This window comes from Brachyhypopomus gauderio, chromosome 20 (assembly GCF_052324685.1).
Source record: "Brachyhypopomus gauderio isolate BG-103 chromosome 20, BGAUD_0.2, whole genome shotgun sequence".
Taxonomy (NCBI): domain Eukaryota; kingdom Metazoa; phylum Chordata; class Actinopteri; order Gymnotiformes; family Hypopomidae; genus Brachyhypopomus; species Brachyhypopomus gauderio.
In genome coordinates this window covers 3,673,106-3,695,502 of record NC_135230.1, presented here as the reverse complement: position 1 = coordinate 3,695,502, position 22,397 = coordinate 3,673,106, and the positions used below count along the sequence as shown (strand labels likewise).

The following is a 22,397-nucleotide window of genomic DNA, read 5'->3' as shown; positions in this document are numbered from 1 at the left end:
CGAAGGCTAACATGGTTAGCACCCCGGTGGCTAACGTGGTTAGCATCCCGAAGGCTAACATGGTTAGCATCCCGATGGCTAACATGGGTAGCACCCCAATGGCTAACATGGTTAGCACCCCGATGGCCAACATGTTTAGCATCCCGATGGCTAACCCTATTAGCATGCTTATTAGTTAGTTGACATGGTAACTACTTGACGCGATTTCATCACTAAAATCCTGTGAACTGGACCCTTTACCAACATGCTTTTTCAAGCAGGTTCTGAGCTCATTAGTTAATGAAATTCTAACAATTGTCTCTGCAACTGGGAGAATTCCCTAATATTCTTAAAACTGCAATGGTTAAACCACTATTAAAGAAAAGAAAACTTGATCCCACAATTCTCAATAATTATCGACCTATATCTAACCTTTCCTTTCTTAGCAAAATCATTGAAAAAGTTGTAAATGACACTTTTCAATCTGGTTTCAGAGCTCACATATAGATCAGTAACTGGGCTGTATCACCACTCTACACATATATATATATATCAGTAACTGGGCTGTATCACCACAGCTCCATATATATAGATCAGTAACTGGGCTGTATCACCACTCTCCACAGATATAGATCAGTAACTGGGCTGTATCACCACTCTACACAGATATAGATCAGTAACTGGGCTGTATCATCACTCTACACAGATATAGATCAGTAACTGGGCTGTATCACCACAGCTCCACATATATAGATCAGTAACTGGGCTGTATCACCACTCTCCACATATATAGATCAGTAACTGGGCTGTATCACCACAGCTCCACATATATAGATCAGTATCTTGTAACTGTATCATCACAGCTCTTGCCCAGAGCCACAACATTAAAGTAAATATCTGCGTTGTTTTGCAGCTGAATGTTCAAATTCTCCACAATCCATTTTGTAAACTGAGCACACAGCTTTACATTTTACTTAAGTAAATTAATATTTAGGAGTCCATTCATCGTAAAAACCGCATTATGTAACAATCATTCTGGTGTACTGTTAGCTGACATAAGAGTTAATTTCTTGAAAGTTGTCCAACACATTCGGCGATGCATTTGAGTGAAGGTGCATGAGAGAACTGACCAGACAGACACATATTTAAAAACAAAAATAAAACAGCTGCCTTAAAAAAAAGCAGTGAAGTTTTCTTTCATGCACTTATCACAGGTGTCATTCACATATTTACTTTTGACTTCTAACTTATCAACGATCTCACATGGGCCAGTGGGAGACAGAGGGCCAGATGTGTCTGTACAAAGCCTAGCTCTGGTCTACCCTGTGGTAGAGTCTACTTCCATGTGTGTGTGTTAATGGTCATCATTGTTGAAGCACTACTGCGCTATTAAATAAACACATTTATTTTATTGTCTTCTGCATCCGTCCAAATCTCCTCGTCACAGTAACCCATTAAAATATGAACAAGCATGTTATGTATTTTTCAAAATGCTTAGTTTACATCATATAAGCACCCATCCTTCAAACCCGAATTACAATGGCAATATTTACTGTTTACGTCATAGTTTACTTTCTGTGACAGTGATACATAGATATGTTTACCCATTTTAAACAGTAACTAAAAACAAATTCATTATTGACTACTTCACATTTTTCACCAATGCTTTACAATTTCATAGCGTAAAAGACATACTTGGAACTTCAGCAGACAAAAAAAGCATGTGGTGTGGCTAAAAGCTCTTCATGTCATGTGGTTTGAAGGTCTTCATGCGATGTGGTTTTGACTTCTACCTAATTCTATCCCATATGAATGTGCTGGTGTCTTTGTAAATTTCTCTGCAAAGTAAAACTTTTCCCACACTCTGAGCAGTGATACGGCTTCACTCCAGTGTGAATGCGCTGATGTTGTTTTAAACTGCTCTGTTGAGTAAACCTCTTCCCACACTCTGAGCAGTGATACGGCTTCACTCCAGTGTGAATGCGCTGATGTTGTTTTAAACTGCTCTGTTGAGTAAAACTCTTCCCACACTCTGAGCAGTGATATGGCTGCACTCCGGTGTGAATGCGCTGATGTTGTTTTAAATTGCTCTGTTTAGTAAAACTCTTCCCACACTCTGAGCAGTGATACGGCTTCTCTCCTGTGTGAATGCGCTGGTGGTGTTTGAGATGACTCTTTTGACTAAAACTCTTCCCACACTCTGAGCAGTGATACGGCTTCTCTCCTGTATGAATGCGGTGGTGTTTGAGGAGAGTACTCCGGTTGGTGAAACTCTTCCCACACTCTGAGCAGTGATATGGCTTCTCTCCTGTATGAATGCGGTGGTGTTTGAAGAGAGCACTCCGTTTGATGAATGTCTTCCCACACTCTGAGCAGTAATACGGCTTCACTCCTGTGTGAATGTGCTCGTGTGTGTGTAGAGTACCCTGTTGGGTAAAACTCTTCCCACACTTTGAGCAGTGATACGGCTTCTCTCCTGTATGAATGCGCTGGTGTTTGAGGAGAGTACTCCGGTTGGTGAAACTCTGCCCACACTCTGAGCAGTGATATGGCTTCACTCCTGTGTGAGTGCGCTCATGTCTGAGGAGACTACCCTGTTGGGTGAAACTCTTCCCACACTCTGAGCAGTGATATAGCTTCTCTTCTCTGTGAATACGGTGGTGTATTTTGAGATAACCTTGCATAGTAAAACTCTTCCCACACTCTGAGCAGTGATACGGCCTCTCTCCTGTGTGAATGCGCTGGTGTTGTTGGAGATTGCTCTTTTTACTAAAACTTTTCCCACACTCTGAGCAGTGATATGGCTTCACTCCAGTGTGAATGCGCTGATGTTGTTTTAAACTGCTCTGTTTAGTAAAACTCTTCCCACACTCTGAGCAGTAAATTCTCTCCTTTTCCATGTCTCTTTGCAATTGTTGAAGAGTTGTGTTAGAGGATGTTTGTGGAGTACTTTTGAGTTCAAGATTTTCAATTTTTCCTGAAAAAAGACATAAATGTGAACTGCATTATAATTGTGACAAATTTTAGGTGCGGAATATGACGTAAACAATATTCATACTATTTAATGTCAAACAAAATTAAATAATGAAACAAAACAAACAAACTCAAAACACCCTGTAAATGTCTTTGAAAATTCAGCTACTTTTCAGTCCTGTTTATCCTGATAACACAATGACCTACACAGCTTTCGTAGGTCAAGTGCTCCAAACTCACATCTTGAGTTTGCTATCTGAATTGAGAATTTTGAGCTAAATCAAATGTGTTAAAGTATGGCAAACTTGTACCTAACATGATACATTATGGTTTAAAAACTAAAGATTTAAGACTAAATGAGCAAATCAAAATCACAACCTTCTGTAGAACACTGTTTGTTCCAGAGGAAGTCAAATGTGAAGTTGATATCTTCAGCGTTCTTGTCTCCGTACCACACCAGAAGCTCCTGTCCTGATTCAACGGGGCAACAACAACGGTAGAAAATCTCCCCATAATACTGAAAGGCTGCCAGATTCTGCTCATCATCATTACGAGCACAATTCACATATCTGAGAGAAAACACAAACACCATGATGGGAGGGATGCATAAGATTGCAGGAGGATTTATAATCAACTCAGTTATTTATAACAGACAATCAACAGGCAACGAACTGCAGATTTCAGTACTGCATCCTCTACCTCATCCAATTAGAGTGAGTCTCTCTCTTCACACCTATGTACTCATCACACTGGTTGATCTTGGATATCTGCAAAAACAAAATTAAATTCATGTTAAAATAAATAGAAAGAACAAGAAATATTGTAAAAGCAAAACCAATTCATAAATATAGCCGCAAGCGGCAATGGGCGGGTTCACACAAATAGGCCTCTGGGGCTCTATAGGCAAAAAGAAGCCCAGAGGATCCTTTATACCTAGAAGTGAAAAGAAGCTGTTTCAGTGGAAAAAAGGCATAATTACATCAATGTGCAAAAAAGGTTCAATTGAGGCACTAAATGCCCAAAAGGATCAAAATAATGTGTATTGGCATTTTATTTTTTAGAGAGGCCTGTGTTTTTGTTAGTGCATGTGAAAGAGAGAGGGGGGAGGCATCACCCTTGGGTTGTTCGAAGGACAGGGGAGTCTGGAGGGAGTGGAGGAGGGGAGGGCACTCTGCATGTGTGAGAATGGCCAGCGTGCGTGGTTTAGCAGTTCTCTGCTTAGGCCATACAGTGTGGGAGATATTGCCAAAATGATTGAACATACCATGTCAGTTTCATGTGTATGTACTTATGTTAAGCCTGTGAAATGGCCAAAACCAATTAATTGGCGAATGGTGGCCATGTTTTTTGAGTGATGATGTCATCAATGTGTGCCTTGATACCACTTGGGCCCCTGATGATGCATGTAAAGTTTTGTCTTGATGTGACTAATGGTTTCTGAGAAACAGTTTTTCTCATGTTATAGCACCCCCTATTGGACAATCGTGGCCAGCTTTGACATGTGACCTCTGAGTCATGTGCCCTAACAACTGATAAATTTTTATGAAGATTGGTCTAAGCGTTGCTGAGATATAGCTGCTGAAGTAAATTTGGCCATGCCTCAGAGCTATTGATTGACATGTGACACCCAGAGTGTATACAAATGTCACACTTTTTTCCATGAATATTGATAATGAGATTCTTGTGATTAGTTTGGTACCAAGACTGTCGTGATCAGATGAAAAACCAGGGACTAGTATAAAAAAGTAGGTTTTGCATATTATGCAAATTAGCAACAAATCTAAGTGGGCGGAGTTTAATGGTTCTTGAGGCTTGGCTGGAGCCAAGGAATGCACCTGAAGTGGAAATTTGTTTCTAGGACCTACGGTGTGGGAGATATGGACCAAAACGCAAAATGCTGCGCTATAGCACCACCATCAGGCCAATATGGGTCTCTGTAATTATGCTCTTTCAATTGAGGCACTAAAGGCCTAATAGGTTCAAAAGAAATTGTATTGGCAAAATGATTTAGATTGCAGAACTAAATCACATGCTGAGATCAGCTTTGTGTGTGTTTCTGTGGTAATTCATGTGAGCAATAGTTTTCAGTCAATTCCGGTGTTTGGCTACTAGAGCACTACCATACTGATACCTGATTAATCTCAGAAATGAAATAGGACATTTTGGTGAATTAAAAGGTTCATTTCTGGTCAGGCAGTGCACATTTTGTTATGAGATGTAATGACAAAGTTATAGAACTCATTGATCTGAATCATACAAGACCAATTACTTGTCTGTATTCTGCATAACAAGAATGCAGCATGAGTTTTTATGATTTCTTAGGTTTTGGGGTACTGTAGCACCCCTGACAGGCCAATTTGAAGCACTCTTGGCATACCTCACAAGGACCTCATGATATAAAAGCCTTTTAAATTGGGAGTTGATCGCATACACGGTTTATGAGTTATAGCAATAAAGGTCATTTATGGCATGGCCAGAAGGATATAATGGAAAAATGGCCCCACCTGAAAATGTAAAAATCCAACATTTTTTCCATAATTATTTAACTACAGTGTCTAACGATTATGGCCATGCCACTCCTGCCATCATTGGATGAAATTCCTAGGACTAGTTCATAAAGAGCTATTTTCAAACAATTGATGAATGTGACAAAACTATGCATTTTTTAATAGGACTTGTAATAGCAAAGTTGTCAGGTCTACTGCAAGGAATAAAACGAATCAAGTTACATGTTCCTAAGTGTAAATTTGGAGGAGTTATGCATGATTTTGACAAATAGCGCCACCTAGTGGCCAGATGTTTCAAAACTGCTCAGCATGACATATAGTCCTGAAATATGCACAGTGGTGAGGTTTCATGTTGATTGGCCAATGGTAAGTCTGTCAAATGGCCAATTAATTCAAAATAAAATTAATTGGCTCATGGCAGCCATGTTTTTTGAGTGATGATGTCATCATTGTGTGTCTTAATACCATTTGGGCCCCTGATGATGCATGTTATAGCGCCCCCTATTGGACAATCGTGGCCAGCTTTGAGCTGTGACCCCGTAGTCATGTGCCTTAGCAACTGTAAAATTTTTATGAAGATCGGTCAAAGCCTTGCTGAGATATAGCTGCTGAAGTAAATTTGGCCACGCCTTGGAGCTATTGATTGACATGTGACAATGAGACTGTATACAAATGTCAAACTTTTTTCCATGAATATTGATAATGAGATTCTCCTGCATATTTTGACACCAAGATTGTGGTAATCCGATGAAAAAAGTAGGTTTTGCATATTATGCAAATTAGCAACAAATCTAAGTGGGCGGAGTTTAATGGTTCTTGAGGCTTGGCTGGAGCCAAGGAATGCACCTGAAGTGGAATTTTGTTTCTAGGACCTACGTCGTGGGAGATATGGACCAAAACGCAAAATGGTGTGCTATAGCGCCACCATCAGGCCAATGTGGGTCTCTGTACTTAAGCGCGGTCCTGCAAAGAGACTACACCAGTCTGCCAAGTTTGGTGTCTCTGGGCCTTACGGTCTAGGCTGCAGTGTGCGTTTTATCAGTAGGAAAATAATAAGAAGAAGAAAGAAAAAACCCGACAATAACAATAGGTTTCCCACACTGTGTGTGTGAACCCTAAAAAAAAAAAAAAAAAAAAAAAAAAAAAAAACGTTATACTATTGCTTGTCATCCATCATTGTAACTAAATTAAAAGGAGCTACATAAGCGCACACACTTTATTCAGTGTGAATATTGTACTACTACAGTATGACAAAGTCAACTGCCTGTCTCTTGCCATGACAATAGTACTAAAATGTGTTGGTTACAACATAACAAGCTTGCAGCATTTACATGAAAATCAGGAAATTAAGGATTTAAAAATGGAGCTCTGATCACAAAGCTGGTTAATGTTTCTATGTTATATTCTTATTGATATTTTTCAAATTAAATAATTAATACATAATATTATGAAAGACTCACCATGCTGGAGAATACGCTGTTCATGACCTCCTCTTTGTCATTCAGTTCTCTCTGGTAGGGCCCAAAGTGTGTACCGACCTGTATAGTCTGACCTCTGTTAAACACTCCCAATCCAGCTTCAGGAACATTGGACTTCCTAACCTCCAGACCAGAGGGAAGTGTCTCTCTGGCCTGATCTGTAACCCCCACAGGAATAGGTATACCTGGGAAGATGACAAGTGAACCGTGAACCTCACATGTATCGTTGAAATAAGATCTCTGGTCCTGAGAGTCTGGAATCGCAGGAGAAAAGAAATAAAATAAAAGAACAGATACCCAGAGAGACCTAATTAAAAAATATAACAGGTAGGCTCCTAATCTTTAACAACCGGGCAGTACAATACACAATAACACAGTACAGTTATACTGAAAATGTGATGTGCCAACATAAATTGGAAAAACGTAAACGACTGAGAACAAAAATATAAAAATATGTTGAATTTGGACCCAAAAAAAAAAGCATTCAAGAAATGAAGAAAAAAAGAGAGTGTCAGATGGCCACGTAACATTCAGTGATGATAATAATTCTAAAAAGGCCTATGAAAAGTCAGAGGGCAATCAATCAGAGGGCCAGTGGGGGCTTTATATGATTGGACAAATGGGGTGAACATTTCATTTCATAGGTCAAATAATAAAGAAAATGGATACGAGAATTTTTCTTATTCGTCGAGTCTTGCAATGTGTTTAGTGTACTTGTTCATATCACGTTGATAACTTATCGGTGAGAAATAGTAGAATAGAAGATTGATCAGTCCACTGAACTTCAGCATGTATAACTGGATGCGTGCATGTGTGTTTGTGTGTGAGAGAGAGAAGACGGTTACATAAGATACCTCTTGCAATATACACTCATCAGTGAAAGTAATACATAGCCCAAGACTGGATTTATACTATACACACACAGATATTGAATACTCACACAGCCTCCACATTTCCTTATGCTAACCTGACGTATGGGATCTGGGCTTCGTCTGGACAGTTCCATTCTGGTGGTCCATAGGGGTGCTGAGGTGCACAGAGACTGATGTCCCTTCCTCATCTGCAGTGGTACAGATCTCCGTCTTCACATCCTTACAGACGTAATTATCAAGGAACAAAACTGTTCATTTACCAAAACTCATGAATCAAACTCAAAATAAATAAATAAAACATATAAATAAATATAAATACATTAAATAACATTTTATGACCACCTTCATCACAGCACTGAAACGGCACTGACTAAAGTACTGAATGATCTCTTAACATCCTCTGATTAAGGACACATTTATTTTCTCATACTGCTAGACCTCAGTACTGCTTTTGACACCATTGATCATAATATTCTACTTAATAGGCTGGAGACACTCATTGGCACAAAAGGTCAGGCACTCTCCTGGTTCAGGTCCTACCTGACAGATTGTTCTAAGCATTCTAAGGTAAAATATGGTGTCCCACAAGGATCTGTACTGGGCCCAGTGGCGTGCACAGACATTTTGGGGGGCAAGTGCTCAGGGGGGAAAAATTGCACTTTTTAGCGCACGTGGAACACTTAATTATAAAAACAATTACACGCACATGTTGAATGAAATTTGACTTTTATTTGTAAAATTTTCTAAACATGAAATCCATATCCAATATTAACTATATACAGTCATTGTTAAGTCCTTCAGTTAACTTCTGTTTACCCTCCACTGTCTGCAGGCCTTGTTGCATATATTTTGCAATTAGTAAATCAATATAGGCCTACAATTAAGACAAAGTACGAGAAGGAGTTATAGGCTACTGAGTGTTGTCATTACATGAATGCAGATGGGCATTTTTCACAGGTAATGGGGAACTTGCCATTTCTTCTTTCACAAATGAATGTGTTAATTTATGTTGCCTAACAAAACCTATACAACAGAAAACGTAGTAGTTTGGTGCTGTATGCGACATTTTACTGCACAACAAAATGATTTCACGGTGGGCTTAGAGAGCAAACGGTACAATTTTACTTGATGTGTATGTTACCTGGCTGGTGGGGCATGGGAGAAGAAGCCTATCTGTGAAGGTGCGTGCTGTACTGAAGACGCTTCCTTTCACTCGCTGAACTGAACTGCTGCTGTAGCGCATCTGGTGTGACAAAGGAAGAGAGAGGTCGGGTGTGTGCGATGTGGTGGCTCATTACAGGGCATTGTTTTTAATCGCTCAGGTTTTCAAAAGATCACTTCAAACCGACCTCAGTAAAATGGTAATAATAATTTTTTATTTTTTTTACCGAAGTTTCAAAAGGGCACTTTCATTGATAAAGGGCAGAGTTGGTGATGCTTTAGCACCACCTGATGTCTATGTCTGCACGCCTATGACTGGGCCCCATATTATTCTCATTATATATGCTATCACTGGGCACTATCATTCGTAGGCATGGTATTAGCTTCCATTGCTATGCAGATGATACTCAGTTGTATATATCTTCTAATACGGATGATATCACTACTCTCAAGACTGAGAACTGCATCCAGGACATTAAAAACTGGCATTTGATCATATTAGTCCCACTCTCGCGGGATTACACTAGCTTCCGATTAAATATCGCATTGAATTTAAAATTCTTCTAACCCAGTGGTTCCCAAACTTTTTCTGCCGTGCCCCCCTTTAGTAGATGAGAATATTTTTGCGCCCCCCCTACACCCCCCCCCCCCCCCCCCCCCATATTGACTAGGGATGTGTTGAAAACTTACAAAAACAATAGGTTCACAACTTTGGTCAAACATGAAAAAAATTAACTGCAAGAAACATTTTAAATGGTTCAAGAATTCTAAATGTAATTAAAAATAAATAAGGAGATGAAATAAGAGAAACAGCAATACATATGCGGCTAGTTTGCAAGCGCAGACATCACGCAGAGCACAAAGCATGTAACGGCCAGAAATATGTGTACTGTCTCTTTAAGGGAGCGAGTTGAGCGTGCGTATGGAATATTGTTTTTTTAGCTTTCCGCCGTAGACCGAGTCAGACCACTGCTCTTTAATTTATTTCTGTAAGTAACGCATTAAATGAGCTTTGGACAACTCACCAGTTCATGTATGAACAGTGAAGTATTGCTGGAGCCCAGGTTTATTTTGGTCAACCAGCAAATAAACGGACTAAGTGGAATACCACCAGCGCGAGTATTAGGGTTGAACTAACTCCGAAAAGCAAGCAATACAAGCATATAATTAGAGTGAATAGATCTGTTTTTATGGATCGGTCACATTGTCCCCGATACCCGATCTAGAATTTTTTCAGATATTAATATCGGAATCGGTGCATCCCTAATATTGACACATGTGCACGTTTTACTTTCAAGCTCCGCGCCCCCCCTGCAATAGCTCCGCGCCCCACCTAGGGGGCATGCCCCCCACTTTGGGAACCACTATTCTAACCTATAAGGCATTAAATGGTCTTGCCCCACAATATCTCAGTGAACTCATTGCTTACTACAACCCATCTCGCCCTTTGCACTCCCAAAATGCTGGATTTCTCCTAGTTCCAAAAATTTGTAAGACTACAGCCGGAGGAAGAACTTTCTCCTTTAAAACCCCTTAATTACGGAATAGCCTTCCAGCTCCAATCCGAGATTCTGACAGTTCCAATCCTTTAATCTAAACTTAAGACTCATCTATTTAATCAAGCCTTCAGCTAATATTCCCCTTGTAAGGTGTGGGGCTCTGGGGCCCCCAGACGTTGAGATTTCTGGTAATCTGAGATGTTGATGCTGTCATCCAGCTGTGTCATAGCATCACTCTAGTTGTGACAATGACTTGACTGGAAAGCAATGTCTCAGTGAGCCCTCATGCCTGTGGTCACATCTGAACCCCTCCCTTTAGTTATGCTGCTACAGATTAGCCTGCCAGAGCCACATGCTGATCACTGGCACTTGAGCTATGTACATTTAAATCAATGGTGGTTTAAATTGATGTTCACTCAGTCTGTATTATCTTTTTGCATGCCTCTACCTAAGACGATTGGATACAAGCACCTACAAGCACTTGGGAGATGGTCTGGCTTGCCGGTGGATGTACTGATGCCGGGGTTGGATTTGCTATTGCCGGATGATGATCTAAGATGGCGGCGCGTTAACACGCAGCGGCCGCTCCGGGTCCGAAAATGGTGCTTTTGTGTTACTGGTAGGGTTGCAATGGTATGAGATTTTCACGGTATGATAACCGTCTTAGGAAATACCGCGCTATCACGGTTATCACGGTATCACAGTTTGTTACATATATTATTAAAATATACACTGACCATTAAAGAAACTGCAACAAAAGTATTTTTTTTTGTTCGATGAACTATTTATTGTAGAAACCTGGAACTATTGTATACAAAATGTCTCCTTTAAAAAAAATAAGCTGTACACCTGTTTATATAAATACTGCAAAATTAGAGAAACCTAAATCATGGATTTCAGTAGGCCTACAATTATTTAAGTTTAAATTATTTAATATCTGATGCACTAATATCTGATGCACCTCTTGTAATTCCAGGGCGAAATATGAGAGAACGTTAAGACGTTAAGATTGGGCTCTTTTGAAAATAAACAACCATTAAATAATGTGAATAAAAAAGCTAATTCAAATAATTTTGACTATATGTATAAATATTTAACTTAATTAAGTTTAACAATGGAAGAAAAATGCGCCTTTTTTCTCCGACTGTATTAAAGCTAAATGAAGAAAAGTCTGTTATCGGAGAGATTCTTCAATATAAATGACTATAACTTCAATATTTCACTACAAATTCAAATAAAATTTGAAATGTAGTCAGTTTATAGTATGGACATGACATTATAATATTGAAAATGATTCATAATTATTCATATTTAAATTAATTAATAAATAAGTCAGGTAATCATGGTGAAATAAAAAAAACTAAAAACTTAATATTCTGAGAAAATGCTGTAACAAAAGATTCTGTTAACACAATTAGACACAATATGTTAAAAACAGGCATGTAGGCATGATTAATTCATTAATTACACAGAGGTGGGTCTACATGCTGTCCCAAACCACGTTCTCCAGAAGCTCCACTTCCTGACAGCTCTCCTCCACTCAACAGACCTTCCTGCTCAGCGCTGAACGCTTTGAGCATTCATCACTCTTCCACAGTGCATGCTGTCAGCTTGCAGATCAGAACCAACATGACCGAACCTTGACCCCTGACCCCTGACAACAACTGGGTCTGGGTTCACTTAATCACTCAATGCTTTTTAAAACTTCCAGGTGATGAACAGAAGCACTGAAGCATTAAGCACATTTCTGTTGTGTTGATATTAGCAACAATATAAATGTACGATTGAAAAATCCCATTTCCCTACTACATTTCCCAGGATGCCCTACTCACCTCCTTGTGCTCTTTCCTGCACTTGAGTGTAGTGACAGTGTCCTGGGCTCTGTTCGAAATAGCCTACTACATACTGGATACTGCATACTGGGCTCAGTATATACTGAATACTGCATACTGGTCCTCGTAGTAGTATGCAGTACAGTTTCCAGTATGCGACAAAATCAAAGCATACTACGGGGTCACGTGAATGTGTAACCACACATGATTAGCGATTCTTTTGAAGTCTGAAAATGGCGGACTATTTGTCGATTTTTAGAAGATACCACGAGAGAAGGTGGAGAAAAAAAGATTTTACCAGCTACCTTTATGGCATTCATTTTGGAGGAGTTTAACGTGAGTAGGGCTGCCACAAACTATTATTTTTATAGTCGACTAATCACCGATTAATTTTTATGATTAGTCGACTAATCGGATCGTGCATTAATTGAATATGAAACATACAGCTTATCACACTAGAATGCAACTGCTATTATATAATCATCATTAGATTTCAGCTAAAAATAAAAACAATTAAGATCATAGTTCATTAAACCTTTAATGAAATATGCAACTTGTTGCAACAATTATTAAAATAAGTTTAAGGCACTGGCTTAAACAACGCAAAAATAAATACATTAATAAAGAATTTTTTTTAGGTTTTTCTTTCTTTCATTTGTCTCTGGCATCAAACGTAGCTACATATAAATCAAATTAGGTAGGTACCTGAAACTAAGGAATTATTCACAAAAATAAAGTTTTGGTCTCACCGACGTTACAGAAAACACACGAATGTGTGCTAAGGCTAATGAAACAAATCGCCATCACTAATGTTAACTTTTACAGCTACCACGATAAGTAAGTATAAAGTTAACGCTCTGTTTACGGTAATGTTAGCAGCTAACTAGCGATTTAGATTACAGAGATGACGGTCCCTCTTCATCATTGTCACAATAAGCCACAACATGCTTCAGGTGCTCGTACATCGCAGTTGTGCTGCCGTGGAAGGAAAGTTCTGCCTTGCAGATATTGCACGCGTTTCGGAACCCGGTTACGGAAAATGATCCCACACTTTTGAGTTCCGTAGCCGAGTAGCCATGATACCAGTCTGTATAATGTCCTGGGATGTCGTTCACTGTCTACCTCGGTTTCCACTACTGCGCATGTGCGTTAGGGACAGAAAGGCAGACGCGACCGCAGCAGTATGGAGAGAAAAAAAAAAAAACACGACGCATCGACTATTAAATTAGTCGTCGACTATGTCGACTAGTAGACATAATCGTGACTAGTCGACTAATCATGGCAGCCCTAAACGTGAGTACAAAATATCTACTAACTCAGACAGATAAGAATAGCCTACCACACATTTATCACTACCGGTATCCACAGGGCTAAATACCAGTAGCCTACAATATTTTCCCATCAACTCGCTCTTGTCCAATATTGAAATTAATCATTTTTGCAATTTGCATCTAGTAACTTTTAAAAACATACATTTATGCTCACTCTCGCTCTGCATCGTCCGCCATGTTTTTTTTTTTTACGGACGATATGAAACTGGCCACGTTGCATGATGGGATGCAGTACACCACAAAGACAGCTCTGTTCGCGTACTGGAATATTTTGCGGAAGTAGTAGGTTATCTGGGTATGTTTTGCATACTGGAAAATTTCATTTTGGTCACATACTGCATACTGATTTGGGGCTCGATCAGTACGCCAGTAGTATGTAGTAAGCTATTTCGAACAGAGCCCTGGTGAGGCTCTGTGGGGATGGTCACTGATTTGATGACTTTTGGTGGAGGAGGCGGGGCTTTAAACACACCTTCATCTCTACAGGAAGTTGCATCTTTGCCTCCACTGGACACACTAGGCTTCTAAGACAATATAGCACATAATCGCCAAGACAAACCACCCGTTAAAATTCCAGACATCACTTCATAAATATGATGGTTTATCAGATTATAAATATTAAATCTAATATTTTGCTCCATTTATACATAAAGGACTAAAGGAAGTTGATTTAATGACATTAGACATTATTGACTGCCCCCCCCCCCCCCCCATGAGCCTCTAATCCTCAGCAAAGATTAGCAACATTTTCTGTAAACCAAACATACACACAAATCACCATGACTCCAGAACTCGTGACAGAGGTGTCGAGGTCATACAAGAGTCTTACGTACTGGTGCGATGATGGTGCGAGAGGGAGCTGGAGGAGGATGGTTCCAGTGTCGAGCATTATATACCCCCTTAGCAAGAGACTGACACTGAGACACACACACACACACACACACACACACACACACACACACACACAGACAGAGAGAAAAGAGGTCCACTAAATCCCAAGCACTGACAGTAAGACATGCAACTAAGAACAGTGTGGGGTTCTTCTATCCTTACACAGAATCAGAACTATTAGAAACTCTGTTAATTTCCCTCTGCACAACAAACTGCCCTGCAGCACCAGCTTGAGAATTTAGAGTAAGTACGCAAGTCTAAACAGTGAAGGTGATCATGAGCATGTACAGTCATGGCCAAAAGTTTTGAGAATGATACAAATATAAATTTTATATAAAGTCTACTGCTTCAGTTTTTATAATGGCAATTTGCATATACTCCAGAATGTCATAAAGAGTGACCAGCTTAACAGCAATTAATTGCAAAGTCAATTTTGCCTAGAAAATGAACTTTATCCCCCAAAACTAGGGCTGAACGATTTTGGAAAATAATCTAATTGCAATTTTTTATTTATAAATTGCGATTGCGATTTAAAATGCGATTTTTTCCCACTGTTTTCAGGAAACTCTGTTTCTGCATTTTTTATACAGCTCAGGTACAGGGTTGCCAACTTTTCAAGATCGCTTGAAGTGAGACTTGAACCTGGAGTGGGTGGCGAACGTAATTTGTTGTTGGGGGGGGGGGGGGGAGACGACGACAGACGACACACATAACGTAATTTGTTGAGCCGGGGGGGCAACGTTATCGGGGCAGTGTAAAGTGGACAAAATTTAAGTATTATTATTATATCGCGATCGATCGCCTGTGGTTGGTGCCAGAGCGAACTAGTAACTTTTTAGTCTAAGATACTCAATGCGTGAGAGTTGGCAACCCTGCAGGTATAGCAACTTGGCTAAAATATGTGTGTGAGGGCATTTGGTAGCGCATATCCAGTGTGTTTAACAAAGCCATGAAGCTATATTAACTATATAGCTTCATGGCTATATTAACGGGCATCATGTCTTTCGCTATGAACTCCGTTACTGCCCGAGTTATTTCAGCGTGCCGCTTCGAATCATATCAATAAGGAGTTACACTTTCAAACGGTTCGGTCAGTGATCCCTATCGGCTGGTACTTGGCGTATTTGAAGATGCAGCACTGGTCGTTGGCATTTTAGCCTTGCAAATATCATACGAGGCTTTGTGGTGTTTTTTTTTATGCTGAAAAAGGTTTGTAGTGTTACCTCGCGTTGTAGCGACAGTAGCAAGGTACGTTTTGCAGGGTACCTGACGTTGAGCAGCATCTTTTTTAAAGCCAAAGTAATTTCACACAACTGATGTGCTGCCCCTCTTTGGTATTAGACTTTCAGTTGTGTCAGCTTCTGTCGAGCCTGAAGCCGTTGTGCAACAAGTTAAAGTGCGCTGTGTTAACTTCACTTCTCCACCTCCCTGCCTCCTGCTCGGGTTTGCTCCATTCGTCCTCGGCTCGCTCCCAAGTCACGTGACCAGTTTAAATCACAGCCTGTGCGATTAGAGAATCGCGTTTTAAAATATCGCGAGATTATCGCAAATGCAATTAATTTCAGGCCTACCCAAAACAGATTTCAACTTCATTGCAGCCCTGCCTTAAAAGGACAAGTTAACATCATTTCAGTGATTGCTCCATTAACACTTGCTCCAGGTGTGTGTGTGTTGAGGACAGGGCTGGAGATCAATCAGTCATGATTAAGTAAGAATGACACCACTGGAAGATTTAAAAGGAGGCTGGTGCTCGGTATCATTGTTTCTCTTCTGTTAACCATGGTTATCTCTAAAGAAACACGTGCAGTCATCATTTCACTGCACAAAAATGACCTAACAGGGAAGAGTATCGCAGCTAGAAAGATTGCACCTCAGTCAACAATCTCTCTCATCATTAAGAACTTCAAGGAGAGAAGTTTCATTGTTGACCGTCTCTTAAAAGTGTTTCAGCTGCGGGATCGGGCTACCAGCAGTGAAGAGCTTGCTCAGGAATGGCAGCAGGCAGGTGTGAGTGCATCTGCACGCACTGTGAGGCGGAGACTCTTGGAACTAGGCCTGGTCTGAAGGAGGGCAGCAAAGAAGCCACTTCTCTCCAGAAAAAACATCAGGGACAGACTGATATTCTACAAAAGGTACAGGGAGTGGACTGCTGAGGACTGGGGTAAAGTCATTTTCTCTGATGATTCCCCTTTCCGATTGTTTGGGACATCTGGAAAACAGCTTGTTCGGAGAAGACACTGGAGGTGAGCGCTACCACCAGTCTTGTCTCATGCCAACTGTAAAGCATCCTGAAACCATTCATGTGTGCGGTTGCTTCTCGGCCAAGGGAATCGGCTCTCTCACAGTCTTGCCTAAAAACACAGCCATGAATAAAGAATGTACCAGAATGTCCTCCAAGAGCAACTTCTCCCAACCATCCAAGAGCAGTTTGGTGATCAACAATGCCTTTTCCAGCATGATGGAGCACCTTGCCATAAAGCAAAGGTGATAACTAAATGGCTCAGGGAACAAAACATAGAGATTTTGGGTCCATGGCCTGGAAACTCCCAGATCTTAATCCCATTGAGAACTTGTGGTCAATCATCACGAGACGGGTGGACAAACAAAAACCTACACATTCTGACAAAATGCAAGGATTGATTGTGCAAGAATGGACTGCTATCAGTCAGGATTTGATCCAGAAGTTGATTGAGAGCATGCCAGGGAGAATTGCAGAGGTCCTGAAGAAGAAGGGTAAATACTGCAAACATTGACTTGCTGCATTAACTCATTCTAACTGTCAATAAAAGCTTTTGTTACTCAATATGATTGCAATTATATTTCTGTGTATGATAAAAACATCTGACAAACACACATAAAAACCAGAGGGCAGAAGATCATGTGAAAATATAATATTTGTGTCATTCTCAAAACGTCTGGCCATGACTGTAGAGGTGCAGTTTGAAGTTCAGCAGGGCGCCCGTGTCCCGCGTGGTCCCGCGGCGCCCATGTTCCCGCACCTTTTTGGGGCCCCTGAAGATCTTGCGGCTGATCTCCTTGGCCTTGTCCATCAGCCTGGCCCCTCGCTCCCTCTGGTGGGCGGAGCCAGTGGGACACGCCTCCTCCAGCCACTCCTGAGAATCTGAGAAGAGGGAAAATTCAGAGCATGGAACTCCAGTGGGCCAGACACGCCCCCTAGTGGACACACCCCCCCCCCCCCCCCCCCCTGGGGAGGGGGTCAGACACGTCATAGCAGGACAGATAGACATACAACGTCTTGTTTAGCATGACCCGATTTCACTCTATACACTTTAATAGAAGGCTTCTTCCAACAATGAGGGACAAAGGGACTTTATGATCTCATTCCCATATAACGCTGCCCAAAGAGGCTGGTTCTGAAAGGCTGCGGCTGCAGAATGTCGGGTGATGTGCTCTGGCCCAGAAGGGAACCTCATTAGTGGCATCAGATGTTTCCATGCAGCCCAAGATAAAGACCAGCATCCCTACAACAGCCTCCGACATCAGGACTACATGACATGTTCAGAGAAGTTAAACACACAGCTGGAACACACAGTTCATTCCCAAGGGAATTTTACAGACTAGCCCAGCCCGCAATAACCAATTTGTGTGTGTACACCTACACTAGTGTGTGTGTGTGTGTGTGTGTGTGTGTGTGTGTGTGTGTGTGTGTGTGTGTGTGTGTGTGTGTGTGCGTGTACCTGCATTAGTGCTTGACTGACTCTGCTGTGAGTCACTAGTCTGGGGACTGTCCACTCCAGCAGTCAGAGCTTCACATGGGGCTTTCCTGGTCTTCCTCCTGCTTTTAGCTGCGGAATCCTCCTCATCCTCACTCTCACTGTCACTCAGTTCGTCAAAGCCAAAGTATTTGATTTTGTAGCTGGAGCTGCCGGAGGTGTGTGGCTCTCCGTCGACATCCTGTACCTCAGCCTCCTCGAACCCAAAGAACTCCAGCTTGGACTCCGTCTTGGTCTTACTGTGAGAGGGGCGGAACCTGAGAGACAGAGAGCAGGGTTCATACACTTTTTTGACAACTAATTTCCATGACTTTTCCATGACTTTTCCATGACTTTCAGACAAATTTCAATGACTGTACATTCTCTAAACATATGTGTAGACACGAAAAATAAGAAAAAATCCAGGCTAAAATTCCACAGTATATCATCAATTAATGAAAAGACACATGGTTTAATTGAAAAAATAAACATTTACCGTATTTTCAATATCAATATAAGCCGCATCTAAGTTTTTTTTAATGGAAAATGTTGTAGCTATAAGCAGTATCCGGGCTAAAAGCCGGTGAGTTCCCGCTTACCGACGGGTCTGGTTAACGACGGACGGAGTTACGACCGACTTTTCTTAATTTCGCGCGGTGCGTGGAGGTGCAGTGGCAGCACTGTGGAGTGTTGTGGAGTGTAGTGGAGTGTTGTGTTGTGTAGTGTTGTGTACGATAAGCTGAAGCAGCACAGCCTCCACCGCAGCCCATCTCGGCAACGCGGTCGCTCTTTCTCACGCTGTACGCACGAGAACATTGTTAGTTTTTTCTATTCTGTGTTTACGATCAAGGCGTGTCTAAATCTAGGTTCGCGCTTAACGACGAAAACTGCTTTGCGTCGGACTTTTCAGTCTCTAACCCCAACGTTAACCAGTTGGTTAACCACACAGTGCACATTTTGCATGCCCCGTGTCCTTCTCAAGCCATAGCTTGTATTTGTCCAACTGAAGCAGCCATAGTTGAATCGGCATTTACCAGCATTACGCTGATTTACACGTCATCAAAGTACAATCTACAGCTCCGCTTGGAGTCCAACGCTAACGCAGCGAACTAACCTGTGAAGTTACGTTAGTGGTCCGCACAAAGAAAAAACATGGCTATATTATATATGTTTATTTTTTCTTCCGGTTATCGACATATATTTATTGTGTCAAGCAAATTTCCATGACTTTTCCAAAACATTTGAGTATTTTTAGTTTTTCCAAAACTTATCCAGGCCTGGAAATTGCTATTTTCAAATTCCATAACTTTTCCAGGTTTTTCATGACCGTACGAACCCTGAGAGAGGCAGAGTGTGTGTGTGAACCCTGCCAGGGGTTTGTGAACAGGCTCACCCTGCAATTGCAATTGAACGATTCAGTGTATGATGCGTTTTCATGAATTTAACATTGTCAAAGTTCAAAGGTTAAACGTTATTACACACTTTACATTGCATCTTTACACTTTTACGACGTGTGTGTGTGTGTCGGGGAGGCGGAGACAGAGAGGTGTGATCACCTGGTCGGCTTGCTAAGCTGTGCATCCGTATTTCTCCTGAAGGTTCCAGCCTCTCCTAGATCCGTAGGTGGAGTGTTGACAAACTCATCCATGCTCCTGTCTATGGAGTCCTGGATGGTGACGTTACACGCTGATACACATGAAGGGTGGAGCACTGTGTAGTCCCTCACTCTGCTGCGACCCGCAGCCTTGACCTCTGACCCCCCAGTACCAGCGCCCTTCATGGGAGCCGTGGCCGGTTTACTGGTTTCAGCTCCCCGCGTCTCTCTGTCAAAGCTCTCGGCTTCCTGGGTGCGACCGGGCCGGTGGTACACCCTGTCCCTGGCAGGCTTGAGAAGTGCCAGTGGTTCAAAGTGGATGGGCTCCTCTGGGCGGGGGTTTCCAGGGGGCTGCTCGGAGGGTTTCAGCCCATCAGACAAGTGGCTAGCCTGGACTGGGGCACCACCCCCAGCAGCGAGTGCACAGTCTCGGCCCGCTGGGTCCCAGTCGTACAAGGAGTCTCCAGTGGGGGCTTTGGAAGCTGAGTACTGTGATCCAGGTCTGCTCACGGTGCCGGCCACCTTGTACCAGGCTGACCCAGAGCTAGCGGCTGATATGGTCTGCAACGGCTCGGCTGGGCAGACAGAGAAAAATTCCAAATACTTCAATTTCAGATTTTTTTTAATAGAGATTAAATTTTTTTTAATTTTTTTTAAATTTTTTTTTAATTTTTTTTTCAGATTTTTTATAAATGTAACTACTCCTTAATGTTAAATACCTCTGAAGTACTTATATATTTGCATATGTTTGCTTGTTGCTCTTATTAGAACATAAATCCTTTAAATTTTTTAGGTTATGAAACCCACATTACTCCATCAATCAATGATCAAACTATCCACGTGAAAAAAGAAAAATAACATCAAAGATATCACATTTACTTTGTTAAAAAATATAAAATAACTGAAAACAGCAATTGTGCTTCGTAAACGCTCCCTCTGAAAAATACTTTAAAGCGCGGGCGATTTCTTCAGCCACAACAAAACCAGCTTTTACTGACGCTTCGTTTGTGGTTGTGAACACATTCTGTAGTGATCACTGTTTGACTTTTAATTCTTTGGCAATTTGTCGTTTTCTTGATGCCTAATTTTGGCATAGCCTACTTAGCTCCGTGTTTGGTCGCAAAATGCCGACGTAAACGGTACTTTTTGACATCCGCCACGGCTTCATTATTCGGCCTCAAAACATATTGCACGCGCGCGTGTTGTTTATTATTATGATTTGACGGATTTTTCCCCCCAAAAAAATCAAATGACGGAAATCCGTCGTGGTGACGGAGAACTTTAACCCATGATCTACTCACATAAATATTCACAGGAATAGACATTTTAACTATGGAAGCCCAAACATTTTCATGTTGCTGTATGAAATACATTACTGTATATGTAAACGATGTATGATAACCATGTTAAATGATTTCATGGTTTCATAATCATAACGTATAACTGTATAACCAATACATGTTGTCAATCAGCAGTTCAGTTAGAGTAACTAGTGACATTTATTCAGTATCTCGCTAGTTCGTTCACCATTAACGTATACCGTACAAATAAGGCAGAATCCTAAAGGAAACGTTTAACATCTAAGGTAAAAGAAAATATAGTTTAGTTATGTAGTCAACTGTTAGTGAATGAACTCGACAGTCCAGTATCTGCTGAATCAAATTAGAAACTCAACTTCCATTATTGTTCTGAGGAAACTGCAGCTACTGACACAACAGCTGTGACTCGGCTAACCGCGCTAGGAGAGCCAGCTCGCTAACTTCAGATTAATGTTCTTGGTGCTTTAAGCAGAACCCATCTCCAACAAAACACGACTAGTTCCTGATACTCCGCTCATGTCTGTTTGAACATCCTTTCAGGACAGTGTTGTGTAAAGACGGCTAGCCAGGTAGATGAGCTGAATTATCTAACTAGCTACCTACCAGGTCCGCTAAATCTTGGTCAGGAAAACTGAGGTGACTGGTGCTGGCGGCGAGATTTAAGGTGCGTTTATATTCGCAGTTCGGTTCCCTCCGGACCAAAGCAGCACATTAAACACCGTGGCGTTTTAGTCCGGGTTGGTTTAGCGTTCACACTCGCGTATGAACCCAACAGTGAACCAAATGTTCAACTCTGACTGATCAGCGTTGATGCTGCTTCCCAACACCAACACAGATAAAACAGCTCTAGATCCGTTGGGCTAAATGCGCGTGCGGGAGATTCGGGACGTTGCTCCAGATCTCGCGAGAGGAACAAATAAACCCGCTCTGTCAAATACTCTAAACCAGGCGTACTCAACTAAATTTGTCCGCGGTCCAATTTTGGCAGATACCTGTGCCCTGAGGTCCGGTGCGGCGGGGGTGGCGAACGTAAGTTGTTGAGCGGGGGGGGGGGGGGGGGGGGGGGGGGGGGGTACAGTGCGCGAACGGTGGAGGCGTTTATACTTTCGCGAGCGTCACTGCAGTGTTCTCCGAAACGATAGGCGTTTTGTCCGAAACGTTTTTTAAATAAACAACCATTAAATAATGTGATAAAAAGCGAATTATTTCGAGTATATGTATAAATATTTAACTTAATTATGTTTAACA

At 41.4% G+C, this 22,397-nt stretch overlaps 1 protein-coding gene across 7 annotated transcripts; it reads right to left on the bottom strand.

Annotated features, from left to right (window-relative positions):
- Positions 1-551: 551 nt before the first annotated feature.
- On the bottom strand, positions 552-22,183 carry LOC143484157 (uncharacterized). 7 transcript variants are annotated; one of them, XM_076982741.1, is made up of 11 exons: positions 22,142-22,183; positions 19,793-20,405; positions 18,222-18,514; positions 17,523-17,644; positions 14,466-14,549; positions 8,951-9,052; positions 7,905-8,028; positions 6,920-7,191; positions 3,652-3,719; positions 3,331-3,521; positions 552-2,956 (listed from the first exon to the last, which is right to left on the bottom strand). In XM_076982741.1, the coding sequence occupies exons 2-11, from the start codon at positions 20,014-20,016 to the stop codon at positions 1,779-1,781; spliced, it is 2,658 nt and encodes an 885-aa protein (XP_076838856.1). In that variant the 5' UTR covers positions 20,017-20,405; positions 22,142-22,183; the 3' UTR covers positions 552-1,778. The 7 variants fall into 7 exon arrangements, with proteins under 7 accessions (XP_076838856.1, XP_076838859.1, XP_076838863.1 ...); XM_076982740.1 differs by lacking the exon at positions 22,142-22,183 and adding an exon at positions 21,753-22,053 and having other exon boundaries at positions 553-2,956; XM_076982742.1 differs by lacking the exon at positions 22,142-22,183 and adding an exon at positions 21,753-22,053 and having other exon boundaries at positions 553-2,956; positions 14,466-14,543.
- Between the last annotated feature and the right edge of the window lie 214 nt (positions 22,184-22,397).